The sequence below is a fragment of the Salvelinus alpinus genome, chromosome 26 (assembly GCF_045679555.1).
Source record: "Salvelinus alpinus chromosome 26, SLU_Salpinus.1, whole genome shotgun sequence".
NCBI lineage: Eukaryota > Metazoa > Chordata > Actinopteri > Salmoniformes > Salmonidae > Salvelinus > Salvelinus alpinus.
Genome location: NC_092111.1, coordinates 35,067,654 through 35,085,737, shown reverse-complemented (window position 1 = coordinate 35,085,737; position 18,084 = coordinate 35,067,654). Strand labels below are relative to the sequence as shown.

The 18,084-nt window shown below is 47.2% G+C and overlaps 1 protein-coding gene across 2 annotated transcripts in view; it reads left to right on the top strand.

Moving 5' to 3' along the window:
- Nucleotides 1-18,084, top strand: part of LOC139555242 (CUB and sushi domain-containing protein 3-like) — a 773,621-nt gene that overhangs the window by 750,094 nt on the left and 5,443 nt on the right. For both annotated transcript variants that reach the window (XM_071368883.1, XM_071368882.1), the window contains exons 63-66: nucleotides 5,348-5,459; nucleotides 10,653-10,832; nucleotides 11,889-11,954; nucleotides 15,349-15,507. In XM_071368883.1, the coding sequence (XP_071224984.1) occupies nucleotides 5,348-5,459; nucleotides 10,653-10,832; nucleotides 11,889-11,954; nucleotides 15,349-15,507 (517 nt within the window). The remainder of the gene's footprint in view (nucleotides 1-5,347; nucleotides 5,460-10,652; nucleotides 10,833-11,888; nucleotides 11,955-15,348; nucleotides 15,508-18,084) is intronic.

The window sequence follows — 18,084 nt, the reverse complement described above, 5'->3', positions numbered from 1 at the left end:
TGGGCTTTTTGGCAACGGGCACTTTTCAACAGGAGCTTGTCGATCGGCATCTCACAGCCCTTGATGAGCCAAAACAAACAGTAACATACAATTTCAATACAAGATTGCACAACAAGTTGAAGTCAAGAGGGGTTTCTTTGACATGATGCCATCAATGAATTCCCAAATACGAATAGAGAAATAGACGGCACCCACATCGACATAAAAGAACCATCCCAAAAGGATTTCAACTGTGTGAACAGAAAAGTCTTCCCCTCTAAATGTACAGGTGACAGGTTAAGTGATGATCAAAAGATGCTACTGAATGTGGTGGCCAGGTGGAACTCACAACTCGTTCATTCTGCAGAACAATAGTTGGCCTATATGCCTACAGGAGGGAGCTGTTGAGGATGGATGGCTTATTGGTCACTGTTGTCTAATCATTTGAAGTAACTTCAATTGTCCTAATAGTCCTCTCTTTGTAGCTATGTTTCTCTTTTTACTGGTCAAGTCACAACTAAGCGAACCAAATAAAACATTTTGGTTGTACTCAACCTCTGACACTTGCACCTCTATTTCAGTCTCAGAAACATGTTTTTTAATTAGTTGTGCCGTTGTATGTCATGGTACGGCATTGTATATTCCCCATGGGTTGAAGGGATGAATTGACCATATAAGGTTAATTAGGGACGTTTCGAAATGCAAATCGCCAAGGTTCTGCATGAGCACTGAGGCTGAGAACAATTGATATTCATCAATAATTATCTCCTACCGGTGTGTGTAACTCTCATAGGAGTGTTTGATAAAGTACACTTTTTCTATGCATACAGACATTATAAATTCTGTTCGTAAGTAGTATTTTAGCATAGTTTCTACGCAATATTGATAAATGAAGCCCCAGTTATTCCAAATGTTGTGCGCGCAGGGTACACTAAGTTAAAAGAGTTGCAGCCAAGGGGTGGGGAGTGTCTGTTAAGCCTAAAGGGAGAGGAACGAACAGGTATAGAAAACGCACACATGGCTGCTAAAGCTGCAAAAGAGAAAAATGAGATCATCAGAAAATAACTAGGTAAGATACTCAAGTGAGACAGTGATGTGAAGCACTTCTCTCCTTCCTTTCTCAAACAACTCCTCAGAACAACTCCTCAGAACAACTCCTCAGAACAACTCCTCAGAACAACTCCTCAGAACAACTCCTCAGAACAACTCCTCAGATCAACTCCTCAGATCAACTCCTCAGATCAACTCCTCAGAACAACTCCTCAGAACAACTCCTCAGATCAACTCCTCAGATCAACTCCTCAGATCAACTCCTCAGAACAACTCCTCAGAACAACTCCTCAGAACAACTCAGATCAACTCCTCAGAACAACTCCTCAGAACAACTCCTCAGAACAACTCCTCAGAACCATCTTTGTTTTGGCGATGGCCTTAGTTTTGTGACGAGACCGCCGTTGACAGCTGAGGAAACAAGGGAGACTGAAGTACTAACACCAATTGACCATTGCCTTGCAGAGGTGAAGAGCACATCTCCCTGTACTAATTGCTGATTGCTTCGGAGAGGAGAAACCACCCTCCCCTCCAATACAGCCACTGATTACCAAGATAACAACAGTTGCAAATTGCCCTGCCCCTTAATCCTGGTTGATGTGTCAACAATCATCTGCAAGTTAATAGCAGTCAGCAGTTCACACACCAAGAAGGCTACTGGGAAGACAGGCAGCACTTAAAGTAGATGGCCCTAGCTAGCAAAAAGACAGATGAAGACTACCCATAGAATGATGATGATTATGATGATGAGCATGGTGATGGTGGATATTTCTGATGAAGAAGACATTTTCATTTAAGAACAAAAAAAAGCTATGAAACACCTTACCATGGTGTACGTTACTGTTCACAAATATCACGAGCAAGCTATAAAACAGGGTTGATGCTGAGAATAGAGTCTAACCCTGTTTGTGTTTACAAGGGTTCATATTTGTGTGGCTATTATTTCATTGTGTGTGCGTGTGTGCGTGCGTCCATTATATTTGTGCGTGCATGTGCATATGCATGCTTCCATCCATGTTTCTATCCGTGCTCCCTTGTGTGTGTGTGTGTGTGTGTGTGTGTGTGTGTGTGTGTGTGTGTGTGTGTGTGTGTGTGTGTGTGTGTGTGTGTGTGTGTGTGTGTGTGTGTGTGTGTGTGTGTGTGTGTGTGTGTGTTTGTTTCTGACCGTTCTGGAGTCCTACGGTGTCTACACAGCGGGACCTGTAAACACAAGCAGTCCTTCCTCCGTTCCATGTCCCTAATGAGCCTTAAAACGCTACAACTTTCCCCCACCAACAGATCTGTGTTTACGTTGTTAGGACTGATAAATGGCAAAACTGTACGGCAAATTGCCGTGATTTGTCTGGGAAAAGAGAAACACATTTGCTGCATGGCTTGCCTCTAATTGTGAATTAAAAAGAAAGACAGCAAATATCAAATGACATAAAAGTGAAGAGCAGCATGTAGTCAAAGACAACAGTGTTTTCCTTCTCTCCTGGGGTTCTGTTGCATCATAAACAGTCTATTAGATAGAATACATCTATCTAGCGCACATTGTACTAAATCATCAATCCATTCTAGACTTATCAGTAAACACTAGTACATTATACAGTGTTCAGAGCTACGCTGGTGGACCACCACTAGATAAAGGAGATGGTTACACACAGAACACAAAGAACACACGGAACACATGGAACACACGGAACACACAGAACATACGGAACACACGGAACACATGGAACACACGGAACACACGGAACACACAGAAGGGAAGGGGAGAGTTATTTCTCATTGCTATTTCGGTAGCTCCTCCTTATTAAGTCAAGACATGGAAAAGAGCTCCCGCGTCTGGTAACATGAATGAACTTTAGGAATATTTTCGCCAGGGGAAAAGGAGTGAGAGGGAGGAAGGGGGTAGAGAAGGGCTTGAGGGCTCTTGCTGGGAATGAACTTTATTCATATTTTTGTCAGGGGATAAATATAATATGGAGTGAGAGGAAGGGTTCCTGCCCGAATGCGCTGGCATTAAGAATTCAAGCCTTATTGTAACATTTGGGGTCAAGTCATGCTCAGGCTTCAGAGAGAACAGTGAAATATCAGGCTTTCACACCCATAAATCATTTGTCTCGCCCTCAGGAGGGAGGGAGGGAGAGAGAGAGAGAGAGAGAGAAAGAGAGGGAGGGAGGGGGAGAGAGAGGGGGGGAGAGAGAGAGAGAGAGAGGGAGAAAAAGATTAAGAAATGAGATAGATAGGGAGGGGGAGAGAGAGAGATAGAGAGAGAGGGAGAAAAAGATTAAGAAATTAGATGGATAGAGAGAGAGAGGGAGGGAGGGAGAGAGAGAGAGAGAGATTAAGAAATTAGATAGATAGAGAGAGATGGGGAGAGAGAGGGACAGGGGAGGAGAAGGAGAGGAGAGGAGACTTTGCTGGCTGCAGCCTAATGATATTGAAGCAAAGTGAAGGAGATATTGTATCCCAGAGATAAGGCCATGAGTCTTATTACTCGTCAGACTGTGTTTCAGCACCGGGGACGACATGTTAATCAATTAATGTGTGAAGCCACTGTGTCATTCCATGACACGTTTTCATATTTCACTCCCCAGGCTCTGTCACACACATAGACACGCACACACACACATAGAGTCGTGAATGCACACACACACACACATACACACACACACACACACATGGACTCACACACATCTACACACACACACACACATGCAAACAGAGGAAGGCTGAGAGAGCTGAAAAGAGCTGACAAGGGCTAATCTGATATGTCGCTCTTTGAAAGGGCATCAGTGATCAGTCTGAACCAGGGAACGTGTTGGTTTGATGGATGCTGCTTAAACGAAACCTTTCATAGGGATTCAAGAGTTGACGCGTGTGTGTACATCACAGCCTTTGTTTGATAGCAACATCAAAGGTGATATCAAACTGGCCTTTAAATTGAAGCACTCCTATTCCTAGCTAGCCTGACCCCTCACGCTGAATACTCCAGCTGATCTATTCCTAGCTAGCCTGACCCCTCACGCTGAATACTCCCTCTGATCTATTCCTAGCTAGCCTGACCCCTCTCGCTGAATACTCCCTCTGATCTATTCCTAGCTAGCCTGACCCCTCACGCTGAATACTCCCTCTGATCTATTCCTAGCTAGCCTGACCCCTCACGCTGAATACTCCAGCTGATCTATTCCTAGCTAGCCTGACCCCTCACGCTGAATACTCCCTCTGATCTATTCCTAGCTAGCCTGACCCCTCACGCTGAATACTCCAGCTGATCTATTCCTAGCTAGCCTGACCCCTCACGCTGAATACTCCAGCTGATCTATTCCTAGCTAGCCTGACCCCTCACGCTGAATACTCCAGCTGCTCTATTCCTAGCTAGCCTGACCCCTCACGCTGAATACTCCAGCTGCTCTATTCCTAGCTAGCCTGACCCCTCACGCTGAATACTCCCTCTGATCTATTCCTAGCTAGCCTGACCCCTCACGCTGAATACTCCAGCTGATCTATTCCTAGCTAGCCTGACCCCTCACGCTGAATACTCCCTCTGATCTATTCCTAGCTAGCCTGACCCCTCACGCTGAATACTCCCTCTGATCTATTCCTAGCTAGCCTGACCCCTCACGCTGAATAATCCCTCTGATCTATTCCTAGCTAGCCTGACTCCTCACGCTGAATACTCCCTCTGATCTATTCCTAGCTAGCCTGACTCCTCACGCTGAATACTCCCTCTGATCTATTCCTAGCTAGCCTGACTCCTCACGCTGAATACTCCCTCTGATCTATTCCTAGCTAGCCTGACTCCTCACGCTGAATACTCCCTCTGATCTATTCCTAGCTAGCCTGACCCCTCACGCTGAATACTCCAGCTGATCTATTCCTAGCTAGCCTGACCCCTCACGCTGAATACTCCAGCTGATCTATTCCTAGCTAGCCTGACCCCTCACGCTGAATACTCCAGCTGATCTATTCCTAGCTAGCCTGACCCCTCACGCTGAATACTCAAGCTGATCTATTCCTAGCTAGCTTGACTCCTGACGCTTGAAGCCCAAGGACTTTTTATAGGCCTCTGAGACTAGTGTGAATATAAGAATATGTTATACTCTTTATGCCTTTGTTACTATAACTACATAGATCCTAACGATGGTGTGTGTGTGTGTGTGTGTGTGTGTGTGTGTGTGTGTGTGTGTGTGTGTGTGTGTGTGTGTGTGTGTGTGTGTGTGTGTGTGTGTGTGTGTGTGTGTGTGTGTGTGTGTGTGTTGTGTTGTGTTTCTCTACTCCTGCGCCTATTGGAAATGCAGGTGCACTCAGTTGTCTCTCTACTCTAACACAGGTGGGCAGCATGGTGGCGTTCCAGTGCCATCTGGGTCACCTGCTCCAGGGCTCCACCACCCGGCTCTGCCAGGCGGACCTTACCTGGAGCGGCTCCCAGCCAGAGTGTATCCGTGAGTCACATCACACCCCCTACTGCCGTGGTTCTGATGATGTCACGGGTATCAGAGGGTATAGCTACAGCCGTTATTGTGACTGGGTCAAAGAGGGACAGTATAGGGAGGGGGTGGTTCTCAAACCTCTCCTGAGGGACCCTCAGACATTTTCACAATTTGTTGTAGCCCTGAACTAACTCACCTGATTCACCTAGTCAAGGGCTTGATGATTAGTTGACTAGTTGAATCAGGAGTGCTAGCTGTGGAATCGATCAAATACATGGAACGGTCCCCAGAAGAGGTTTGAGAACCACCCCACACTGTCCCTCTGTGATGCCTAGTCACAACAACTGCTGTAGTTATACCCTCTGATGCCCATGATGACATCATCATAGGAAAATCCCCCATTATATAATTGCATTTATATGGTCATCCCATTCTAGGATTATATTTCTATGATAAACCCATTCTAGGATTCTAGTTCTATGGTCAACCCATTCTAGGATCGTATTTTTATGGTCCTGCCATTCTAGGATTCTATTTCTATGGTCAGCCCATTCTAGGATTATGTTTCTATGGTCAACCTATTCTAGGATTCTGTTTCTATAGTCAGTCCATCCCCGACTCTAGCTAGGGTCCTCCATGATATCTGTCACTTCTGGCCATTCTCACTGCCATCACTCTGACCGTGACATGTCACTCTGACCACATCACCGTGTTCATCTGTAAAATAAACACATCTTAGGAACCACTGACAATTTTTTACACATTAGCCACAAAGAGTAAGAAGAGGGAGAGAGAGAGAGGGAGACGTGATGTGGTCCTAACTACACTAGTTTGTCATGGTTCTGCCGTACTGACGCTCAGAAAGTGTGGCTTGTACTGTATATCTTTGAGGATTATACAGCACATCTGTTATGTCAGGCACAGGAGTCTTGCGGGTGATTACATGCAGGTGTTTTGAAAAAAGTTTTGCTTGCATAAGAGCAGTTGGCTGTTTCCTAGGTAACAAGGATCTTAGCAGGATCATGGCACAACTATCTCCGTTAGCGCCTGCTACCGAACCAAAGGGCTTCATTACTTTTTCAATGATAAAGTAGCGCACTCTGCCAAGCTTCAAGGTCATATTTAATAACTGCCACTTTGAAAATTAATTCACATTATTGGAAACAGCAAGGATCATTTTCTACTCTCACCGTCACAGCAGGTGAGCTGATATATCAGAGGGGAAGGATGATTCTCATGAAGAGATAATCTTTATGGAGGTAGACTCAGAGACCCAGCCTAGCGGGAGAGACCCTAACCTTCACATCGGCTCTCTCCCAAATGCCCCCCATCCCCTGTATAGGGCACTACTTTTGATCAGGGACCATAGGAGAATGTAGTTCACAATATAGGGGATAGGGTGCCGTTTGGAGGCAACCATCCACACGAATCGTCAGTCAGCCCCCCTCAGGGTAGTCTTATCCACTCAGCTACCTCTATGGGGATAGGGTGAGGCAGGGTGAGACAGGGTGTGGCAGGGTAAAGTGGGGTGAGATGGGGGGGTATAGAGGGGATGGTGGTGGTGGTCTCTTTTTGTCTCTCGCTCTCTCACTCTCACTCTCTCTCTCTCTCTCTCTCTCCCTCACACTCTCTCTCTCTCTCTCTCTCTCTCTCTCTCTCTCTCTCTCTCTCTCTCTCTCTCTCACTCACTCACTCACTCACTCACTCACTCACTCACTCACTCACTCACTCACTCACTCACTCACTCACTCACTCACCCACCCACCCACCCACCCACCCACCTATCCCAGGAGTGTTAATGTCCCCATCCAGGCAGGGAGGAGAGAAAGACAAACCCTGGTCTTATCTCCCCATACAGCCGGTCTCCATCCCTCCCCACTCACACATGCACGTCACTCCCACGTCACACCATGGCAAAGCACCCACCCCCATCACCCTCTCCATCTAGCAGTATAACGATATAGCACAGTAGTAGTATAAGGATATAGCACTTAGTAGTAGTATGAGGAAATGGTGTTAAAATATGATTTATATACACTAATTAAGTATAGGCTTACCGCAATATTAATGTATTGTATGAGAAAATGATTGGAATACAGATATAATTTCCAGTCAAATGGAAGAAGAAATGCCAGGGTGGCAGTGGATGCACACTCTCTGTCTGCCCAGCCATGGAAGATACAATCAAAGGCCCCAGCTAGCACATTTGGTTCCTTGGAAGTTGTGGGAACGTACGTTTTTGGTTTCCGATTAGGTTCTAGGAACGAAGCCATAAGTTTCCTGACTGGTAAAACTGAATGTCCTGAGAACGAATGTGAAAACGTACATTTTTAGGTTGCAAGGTGTTTCTGAGAATGTTGTATTATTACTTTGGCACGGCGTCAGTGAGATTTAAATTAAACCTATGATCTTCTTTTCTCTGTCCATGGAATTAGTCCACTGCGCCACCAGGATGGAGGCTAGCATGCCATGTTTTTACATGTTAGTCTATTCAAACAGACCCCCATTTCAAAGGAAACGAGCACTCATTAAGATCAGGTGTTGCCAGTTAGTGGGTGTGGCCAACACACCTGAACACACTTAACAAGATAGAAGATAGAGTTTTGTTAATGCTGAGAACTGAACGATGTGAGAACATGAATTAAATAGAACCACAAAGAAACCTGTAGGAAACGTTAGGCTGAAGTTCTGAAATTCCCACAGAAGAACGCTGTATCTTAACGTTCTCTGAACTATTTGAGAACATTCCCAATGTCAAACCAGTTCGAGAACGTTCATAGAACATTACTAAAATTGAAATTAAATGTAACCATGTTTGAACTTTTAGGAAAAATTCTGTTAAATTAATGAAATATCATTTTTTAAAAGTTTTTTTGTCAAGTTCCTAAAATGTGCTGAGAATGTTCCAAAACCAAGTAACTATTCTGCACCATTCCCAGAAAGTTGTGGGAATGTTGTATGCAAAATAACCATAGTAAACCACACTCTCACCAAGCTCTAAGAAACATATCGTCCTCAGAACATTATGTGCTAGCTGGGTGAACTCCCTTAAATCAGTTTGTTACATGGCTGACTTAGAGAGCATTGACAGATGGCTACCAATGTCAGATTGCTGTTCACTCCAAGCATCTTTACTCATAACTACATTTCACTCTTTCTGTAATTAGCCTATATTCTGCCAATTGTGTGAAGAAATGTCAACACCCAGTGTCACATAAATGTCATTGATATAGTACAATATGTGTAGGATTACTCACAGTGTGTAATGTAATATTCAGTAACTATACATAGCCCTTTTCATATTGGAATAAACAAAAAAAGAATACTTAAGTCTCACCATAACCTCCAACAGCTATCACACTGCCCCAAAATATCCCCCTGCCTCCTGTACTGTTAATCATCAAGAGACCCATCAACACACACACACACACACACACACACACACACACACACACACACACACACACACACACACACACACACACACACACACACACACACACACACACACACACACACACACATACACACACACGCATTCACATATACACACACATACATACACACACACACACACACACACACATACACGCATACACACACACACATACACACACACACACACACACACATACACGCATACACACACACACACACATACACACACACACACACACCCACATACACACACACACATACACACATACACACACGCATACACACACATATACAAACACACACATACACACACACAAAAAATACCCCAAAATAAAAGAGAATTGGTGGGTCAGTTGGAGCATTGCTCCCTCCACATACCTAATCCCAGCCCCTTTTGATCAAAGATGGATGATAGTGGTTCACTGGCTTAGCTGAGTGACTGAGAATCTCCTGCTGTTTGATCTTCCATGGGTTGGTGGGTTGGGGCAGTGACAGGTAAAGACACACACACACACTGTACACACACACACACTTCTCTTTCACTCTGTGCAGGCTGCCACAACACATCAGTGCATATCTGACCCTTTCTGGGTTGCTCAACTCAACTCCAGGCCATCTCTGTAGACTGTGTAGAATGCAACCATCCATCCCTGAGAAAGTAACCAGTCGTATTCACACACACAGTGCAGCAGTAGGAGGTGTCTTTGTGTTTAGAGTGTTCTGTTTGTCTAAGGTTCTGGGTAGCCAGTGAATCAGTGCAGACTTGGTGTAAGCACATCTAGTCACTTGCAAGTGCAGGATACAAAAAGTGAAGTCATGAAGGAAAGACGTATACCAGCCAGTGACTTTGCAAAATAATGTAAAAGAAAATTCAATAGAACTTTGATGGAGGCTGCAGCTATGGGCAGATATTGAGAATAATTGTAGACAGATATGGGCAGGTGAGAAGAATAGCAGACAGATATAGGCAGGTGCAGGTGAGAAGAATAGCAGACAGATATGGGCAGGTAAGAAGAATAGCAGACAGATATGGGCAGGTGAGAAGAATAGCAGACAGATATGGGCAGGTGCAGGTGAGAAGAATAGTAGACAGACATGGGGAGGTGCAGGTGAGAAGAATAGCAGACAGATATGGGAAGGTGAGAAGAATAGCAGACAGATATGGGCAGGTGCAGGTGAGAAGAATAGCAGACAGATATGGGAAGGTGAGAAGAATAGCAGACAGATATGGGAAGGTGAGAAGAATAGCAGACAGATATGGGAAGGTGAGAAGAATAGCAGACAGACATGGGCAGGTGAGAAGAATAGCAGACAGACATGGGGAGGTGAGAAGAATAGCAGACAGACATGGGCAGGTGAGAAGAATAGCAGACAGACATAGGGAGGTGAGAAGAATAGCAGACAGACATGGGGAGGTGAGAAGAATAGCAGACAGACATGGGCAGGTGAGAAGAATAGCAGACAGACATGGGCAGGTGAGAAGAATAGCAGACAGACATGGGCAGGTGAGAAGAATAGCAGACAGACATGGGGAGGTGAGAAGAATAGCAGACAGACATGGGCAGGTGAGAAGAATAGCAGACAGACATGGGGAGGTGAGAAGAATAGCAGACAGACATGGGCAGGTACAGGTGAGAAGAACCATATTAGTATGTGGAAAAAGCGCTTCTCTCTCTTTCTTTCTCCTTTCCTCAGTCTCTTTCATTTGTTCTTCCTCTCCCTCTCCCGCCCTCTTCTTTTCTCCCCCTCCTTCTCCCTCCCTCCCAGCCCACTCGTGTAAGCAGCCAGAGAGCCCGGCCCATGTGGAGGTGATGGGGATGGACCTGCCAGGGTTTGGCTACACCCTCCTCTACTCCTGCCAGGCTGGGTTCTTCCTGTCCGGGGGCTCGGAACACCGCGTCTGCAAGTCCGACGGTACCTGGACCGGGAAGATGCCCATTTGTCGAGGTACAGGACAGGAACATGACATGTCCAGTGTGTTTGTTTGTGTCTGTGTGGCTCCAGGGTGAAGTTCCACCTAACTTTCCACCAATCCTAACCTTAGCCATCCGTGTGTGTGTGTGTGTGTGTGTGTGTGTGTGTGTGTGTGTGTGTGTGTGTGTGTGTGTGTGTGTGTGTGTGTGTGTGTGTGTGTGTGTGTGTGTGTGTGTGTGTGTGTGTGTGTGTGTGTGTGTGTGTGTGTGTGTGTGTGTAATGGCATATGCTGATACAGTACAGAGGCTCTCTTGTGCCGCAGGCCGTGATTGCAGCCGCAATGGTATGGAGCATATTCACACACACTCCTGGCCACTGCTGCATCGCACAGCTGTGCACTGCAGGCCACAGAGTAATTACACACACATTAACAGATGTGTAATGTTGTGGGAGAAGTTCCCACTGTGCCAGGCTGCTCTGCTACCACTGCAGCAGACGGCATCTTGTGCTATTCTAGTGTCTATCATGCCAGTGCAGTGGAACAGACAGGACACCGATGGCACACCGATGGCACTTACCTTCACTGTCATGTAGAGGGCCACAGAACACGCCCTACTGCATAACCCCATACATGCTTATTTCTGGGTTTCTCACTTCGTCTTGTTTCTTCTTACCAGATACCTTTTATACTTTTATTACCAAAAACATAATGAGAGGAAAGCTTGCAAGTAAGCATGTCATTGTACTATGTAGACTTCGCTGTATCCTGTGAATATCCGGAGGACAAATCAACTTTGATTTGATTAGATTTTCTATCATTTGTACAAGATGTCATGCTTGACTTTTACATTCCAGGACACACCATATGCATTTATTACCCAGATTACCCAGATCCAGATATTTAGAAATTCCACATCCAGAACTCTAAATGGAACTGACAATAGAACTCAGAATTCGACCCCAAGGAGTTAAATTGCATTATCTCTTGATGTGTGTTGCTGATGTACATCAATACATGATTAGTAAGTCCCCGCATGGGGAAGTTGATGTGACATAATGGGACTAATGCTGTTTTTTTGTCTCCTATAGCTGGGTCCAAACTCTCAGAGAAGCCCATCAAGCCAGTGGCAGGGACACCCAGTCCCAAGCTGAACGGTGAGTGCCTGACTGAAGTGTCATCACCACACACACACACACACACACACACACACACACACACACACATACACATACACACATACACACATACACACATACATACATACATACATACATACATTACATACATTACAGCAACATCAAAAATAGCAATGTTCTGATTACAAAATACTACTCTGATGCCGGTACTGTAAAGTGCAGCTAGCATTCACAACAGAATGAATATGAACAGCTTCATCTGGCCTCGCAGGGGGCGAGCGCTTCGCTAATAGCACCTCAGAAGGACTGGTGTCCTTAATTCAATCTTGAGTGCCCCTCTTGAGGGACTAGAAGTTAATGAAGACTGGAAAAAGTGAGTCTGACGGTAAAACGTCCCGGCAGCACAGGCCTGACAGTCTTACGCTCTCTCTCGTTCTCTCTCTCTCTCTATTTCTCTTTTACTCTTTCTCTCTCACGGAGTAATCTGTGGTGCCGTGATACTGTAACGCTCGTCTTTCTCCTCTTCTGAGGAGGAGCAAGGATCGGACCAAAATGCAGCGTATTGTGAAGACATAAACACGTTTATTTAAACGAAGACGAAAAAACACTTGAACAAACCACAAAATAACAAATGACGTGAACAGACCTGAACTTGAGAACCAAAACACATGAACGCACGAACAGGACGGAACACACGAACGAACGAACGAAAACGAAACAGTCCCGTGTGGTACAAACACTGACACAGGAACAATCACCCACAAACAGTGTGAACAGCCTACCTAAATATGGTTCTCAATCAGAGGAAACGTAAAACACCTGCCCCTGATTGAGAACCATATCAGGCTAGTTGACAAACCTAAACATAGAAACAAATAACATAGACTGCCCACCCAGCTCACGTCCTGACCATACTAAACAAAGACAAAATAAAGGAAATAAGGTCAGGAACGTGACAGTACCCCCCCCCCCCCCCCCCCAAGGTGCGGACTCCGGCCGCAAAACCTGAACCTATAGGGGAGGGTCTGGGTGGGCATCTGTCCACGGTGGTGGCTCTGGCTCTGGACGTTGTCCCCACCCCACCATAGTCAATCCCCGCTTCCGTGGCCTCCTCCATATTAACCCCACTGGATTAAGGGGCAGCACCGGACTGAGGGGCAGCACCGGACTGATTGGCAGCTCCGGACTGAGGGGCAGTGTGTGTTCGTTCCTGTTCGTGCGTTTTGTTTTCAAGTTCAGGTCTGTTCACGTCGTTTGTTATTTTGTAGTTTTATCAAGTGTTCTTCGTGTTCGTCTTGATAAAATAAATTCATTATGTCTTCATACCTCGCTGCATATTGGTCCGATCCATGCTCCTCCTCAGACGAGGAGGAGAACGAACGTTACAGATATAGCAGCCCAACCATCCCAAAGTTTCCACTACCTTCATAACAAGTTTAACATTTATCAACTTGGAGAGGAACTAAGTTTTTTAAAAGCTTGGAGGTAAATTACTAAGTTTGACATACTCTGAGTGTCACGTTTTAGGGAAGACCCAGATGCAGACAGTGTTGAAGTAACAACAGTTTATTACTAGAACAGGGGCATGCAAAACGCCAGGTCAAGGGCAGGCAGGGGTCAGCAATCCAGATCAGATTCAAAAGGTACAGAACGGCAGGCAGTCTCAGGGTCAGGGCAGGCAGTCTCAGGGTCACAGCAGGCAGTCTCAGGGTCACGGCAGGCAGTCTCGGGGTCACGGCAGGCAGTCTCGGGGTCAGGGCAGGCAGAGGTTAATAATCCAGGGTGGTGTGACAAGGTACAGAACGGCAGGCAGTCTCAGGGTCACGGCAGGCAATCTCAGGGTCACGGCAGGCAGTCTCGGGGTCACGGCAGGCAGTCTCGGGGTCACGGCAGGCAGTCTCAGGGTCACGGCAGGCAGTCTCAGGGTCACGGCAGGCAGTCTCAGGGTCACGGCAGGCAGTCTCAGGGTCACGGCAGGCAGTCTCGGGGTCACGGCAGGCAGTCTCGGGGTCACGGCAGGCAGTCTCAGGGTCACGGCATGCAGTCTCGGGGTCACGGCAGGCAGTCTCGGGGTCACGGCAGGCAGAGGTTAATAATCCAGGGTGGTGTGACAAGGTACAGAACGGCAGGCAGTCTCGGGGTCACGGCAGGCAGTCTCGGGGTCACGGCAGGCAGAGGTTAATAATCCAGGGTGGTGTGACAAGGTACAGAACGGCAGGCAGTCTCAGGGTCACGGCAGGCAGTCTCAGGGTCAGGGCAGGCAGTCTCAGGGTCACGGCAGGCAGTCTCGGGGTCACGGCAGGCAGAGGTTAATAATCCAGGGTGGTGTGACAAGGTACAGAACGGCAGGCAGTCTCAGGGTCACGGCAGGCAGTCTCAGGGTCACGGCATGCAGTCTCGGGGTCACGGCAGGCAGAGGTTAATAATCCAGGGTGGTGTGACAAGGTACAGAACGGCAGGCAGTCTCAGGGTCACGGCAGGCAGTCTCAGGGTCACGGCATGCAGTCTCAGGGTCACGGCAGGCAGTCTCAGGGTCACGGCAGGCAGTCTCAGGGTCACGGCAGGCAGTCTCAGGGTCACGGCAGGCAGTCTCAGGGTCACGGCAGGCAGTCTCGGGGTCACGGCAGGCAGTCTCAGGGTCACGGCATGCAGTCTCGGGGTCACGGCAGGCAGAGGTTAATAATCCAGGGTGGTGTGACAAGGTACAGAACGGCAGGCAGTCTCGGGGTCACGGCAGGCAGTCTCAGGGTCACGGCAGGCAGAGGTTAATAATCCAGGGTGGTGTGACAAGGTACAGAACGGCAGGCAGGCTCAGGGTCAGGGCAGGCAGAATGGTCAAAACCGGGAAAACTAGAAAACAGGAACTATAGAAAAAGACAGGAGCAAGGGGGAAAATGCTGTTAGGCTTGACGGACAAAACGAACTGGCAACAGAAAAACAGAGAACACAGGTATAAAAATGGGAATAATGGGGGAAGATGGGCAACACCTGGAGGGGGGGGGAAGATGGGCAACACCTGGAGGGGGGGGGAAGATGGGCAACACCTGGAGGGGGGTGGAAACAAGCACAAAGTGAAACAGATCAGGGTGTGACACAGGATGAAAGGTCCCAGGGCCCTGTGTCTGTGAACATTAGTAGTATTTGATCAATCATGATGAATTCTATAGACTTACAAACAGTGACAGTATGACTTAACCAAGGTCCTATTTTTCTGTTTTCCTCTTATTTCTTAAAATATTTGTTCAGTTTTATTGAAAGAATAGAAATGAAAAGGGAAGACAGTGTGAAGACCGGTGGGGCCAGGATTCGATCCCACGCAGGCAAGGGGATGGCGTGTGGACTTAACCGCTTGACCAACCTCAGGCACAACCAAGGCCCTCTAATAATCAATATTGTCTATGCTCTGTTTCAGTTCCTGATGACGTCTTTGCTCCTAACTATATATGGAAGGGTTCATACAACTACAAGGGAAGAAAACAACCAATGACTCTGAGTATCACAAGCTTTAACGCCACCACGGGAAGGGTTAACGTATCCTTGACCAATAGCAACATGGAACTGCTGCTTTCAGGTATGACATCTGCATTTTATGCCATATTATACAGAGAGGACACGCTAGGCAAGGTCCCTAGCCACTCCTTGAACACACACACACACACACAGATTAATACACACACACAGATTCACACACACATAGCATGTCATCATGTAGTCACTGGAGTAGAATGGAGCCTGCGTTTCAGATGCAGAGTTTCTCTCCCACAATATGCATATGACTAGAAATGAGTGTTACTAAACATAGCTGACATTGTTTGATTGGTAGGGCCTTAATGTCAGACGGTATCCATTTAGGACTGTATCTACTTAGTGGGAAATTCAATTATGTTGTTTATTTGCCTGTGTGGAGGACATTTGCTAACATAGAAAAGGGAATTTATGGTCTGTCTGATCTGAGAACATGTTTTGAGTTGAGGTGTTTTGATTTTTCAGTGTGCTGTAATTGATTTGAAAGCTATGACTCATTTATTTCATATTCATTTTGGGGGGGGTGTTTTCGCATAGCCCCTTAATATAATATTTATTCTGTCCCTTAATGTACCTTCATTAGTGTAGCCTAATGGATGTGTAAAACTACCCCCCCCCCCCCCACATTTCTCTTAAATGAAATATTAATCTGATCTGACAAATCTTTCACGGATTTACCATAATTATCTGGAGAGAAGAGTCCCCTTCTCCTCTTCCCCCTCACTCCTTCCCTCTCATTCCTTTCCTCTCACTCCTTCTCCTCTTCCCCTTCACTCCGTCCCTCGCACTCCTTCCACCCTCACTCCTCCTCTTCCTCCAACACTCCTTCCCCCCTTCTCCTCTTCCTCCCTCACTCCTTCCCCCATCACTCCTTCCTCTCTCACTCCTTTCCCCCTCACTCCTTCTCCTCTTCCTCCCTCACTCCTTCCCCCATCACTCCTTCCTCTCTCACTCCTTCCCCCTGACTCCTTTCCCCCTCACTCCTTCTCCTCTTCCTCCCTCACTCCTTCCCCCTTCTCCTCTTCCTCCCTCACTCCTCCCCCTCACTCCTTCTCTTCACTCCTTTCGCCCTCATTCCTTCCCCTCACTCCTTTTCCCCTCACTCCTTCTCCCCTCACTCCTTCCCCCTCTTCTTCTTCTCCCCTCACCTCTTCCCCCTCACTCCTTTCCCCATCACTCCTTTCCCCATCACTCCTTCCCCCTCACTCCTTCTCCCCTCACTCCTTCCCCCTCTTCTTCTTCCCCCCTCACTCCTTTCCCCATCACTCCTTTCCCCATCACTCCTTCTCCCCTCACTCCTTTCCCCCTCACTCCTTTCCCCATCACTCCTTCTCCCCTCTCCTTTCCCCATCACTCCTTCCCCCTCACTCCTTCTCCCCTCACTCCTTTCCCCATCACTCCTTCCCCATCACTCCTTCCCCCTCACTCCTTCTCCCCTCACTCCTTTCCCCATCACTCCTTCTCCCCTCACTCCTTTCCCCCTCACTCCTTTCCCCCTCACTCCTTTCCCCATCACTCCTTCTCCCCTCACTCCTCTCCCCATCACTCCTTCTCCCATCACTCCTTCTCCCCTCACTCCTTCTCCCCTCACTCCTTCCCCCTCTTCTTCTTCCCCCGTCACTCCTTCCCCCATCACTCCTTTCCCCATCACTCCTTCTCCCCTCACTCCTTTCCCCATCACTCCTTCTCCCCTCTCCTTTCCCCATCACTCCTTCCCCCTCACTCCTTCTCCCCTCACTCCTTTCCCCATCACTCCTTCTCCCCTCATTCCTTCCCCCTCACTCCTTCTCCTCACTACTTTCCCCTTCATTCCTTCCCCTCACTCCTTCCCCCTCTTCTTCTTCTCCCCTCACTCCTTTCCCCATCACTCCTTACCCCATCACTCCTTCTCCCCTCACTCCTTTCCCCATCACTCCTTCTCCCCTCACTCCTTCTCCCCTCACTCCTTCCCATCTCACTCTTTCCCATCTCACTCTTTCCCATCTCACTCTTTCCCATCTCACTCCTTCCCCCCTCACTCCTACTCCCTCGTTTCTCCACAGCTGCCTTTAACCTAGCTGACATGTGATTTACATCATCAAATAAATCAGCTTAATTTAAATTGGACTTTGAATTGCCCAGCAGCCGTTGCAAATTATGACACAGAAAGGTGAATGCAGCGCTATTCACTCACTGAGAAGAAATGTGTCTGGGAGATATAGAAATCACCAAGTAATCATACCGCTGAGGCACAGGAGGAGGCCATTTTGTGTTTTTAATAACAGGGGACCGTTAGCTTATTTCACATTTAGAGAGGCCAGGCAGTGGATTGAGCATGTTACTTGAATGTGTGTTATTACTACCACTGTGTACATCAGTCTGTTTGGAGCGACAGCGAAGGGCCGGGGCCTCTGATAGACCTTAATATGGTGCTCCCTGTCTCTGCCTTCGGTTGTAGGAGGCTGTTAGTAATAGAAAGTACGGTTGATGAGTGAGTGTTCTACTACAGTAAATTGCTCCATGGTTGAAGAAGATAGCGCTCAGTGTTTATATCACCTCTTTTCATTTTCCACACAGACACATACAGACGAAGAGTGAGATAGGAGAGGGAGACCATCATCATTGGGTCATTGTCTGTGATTGT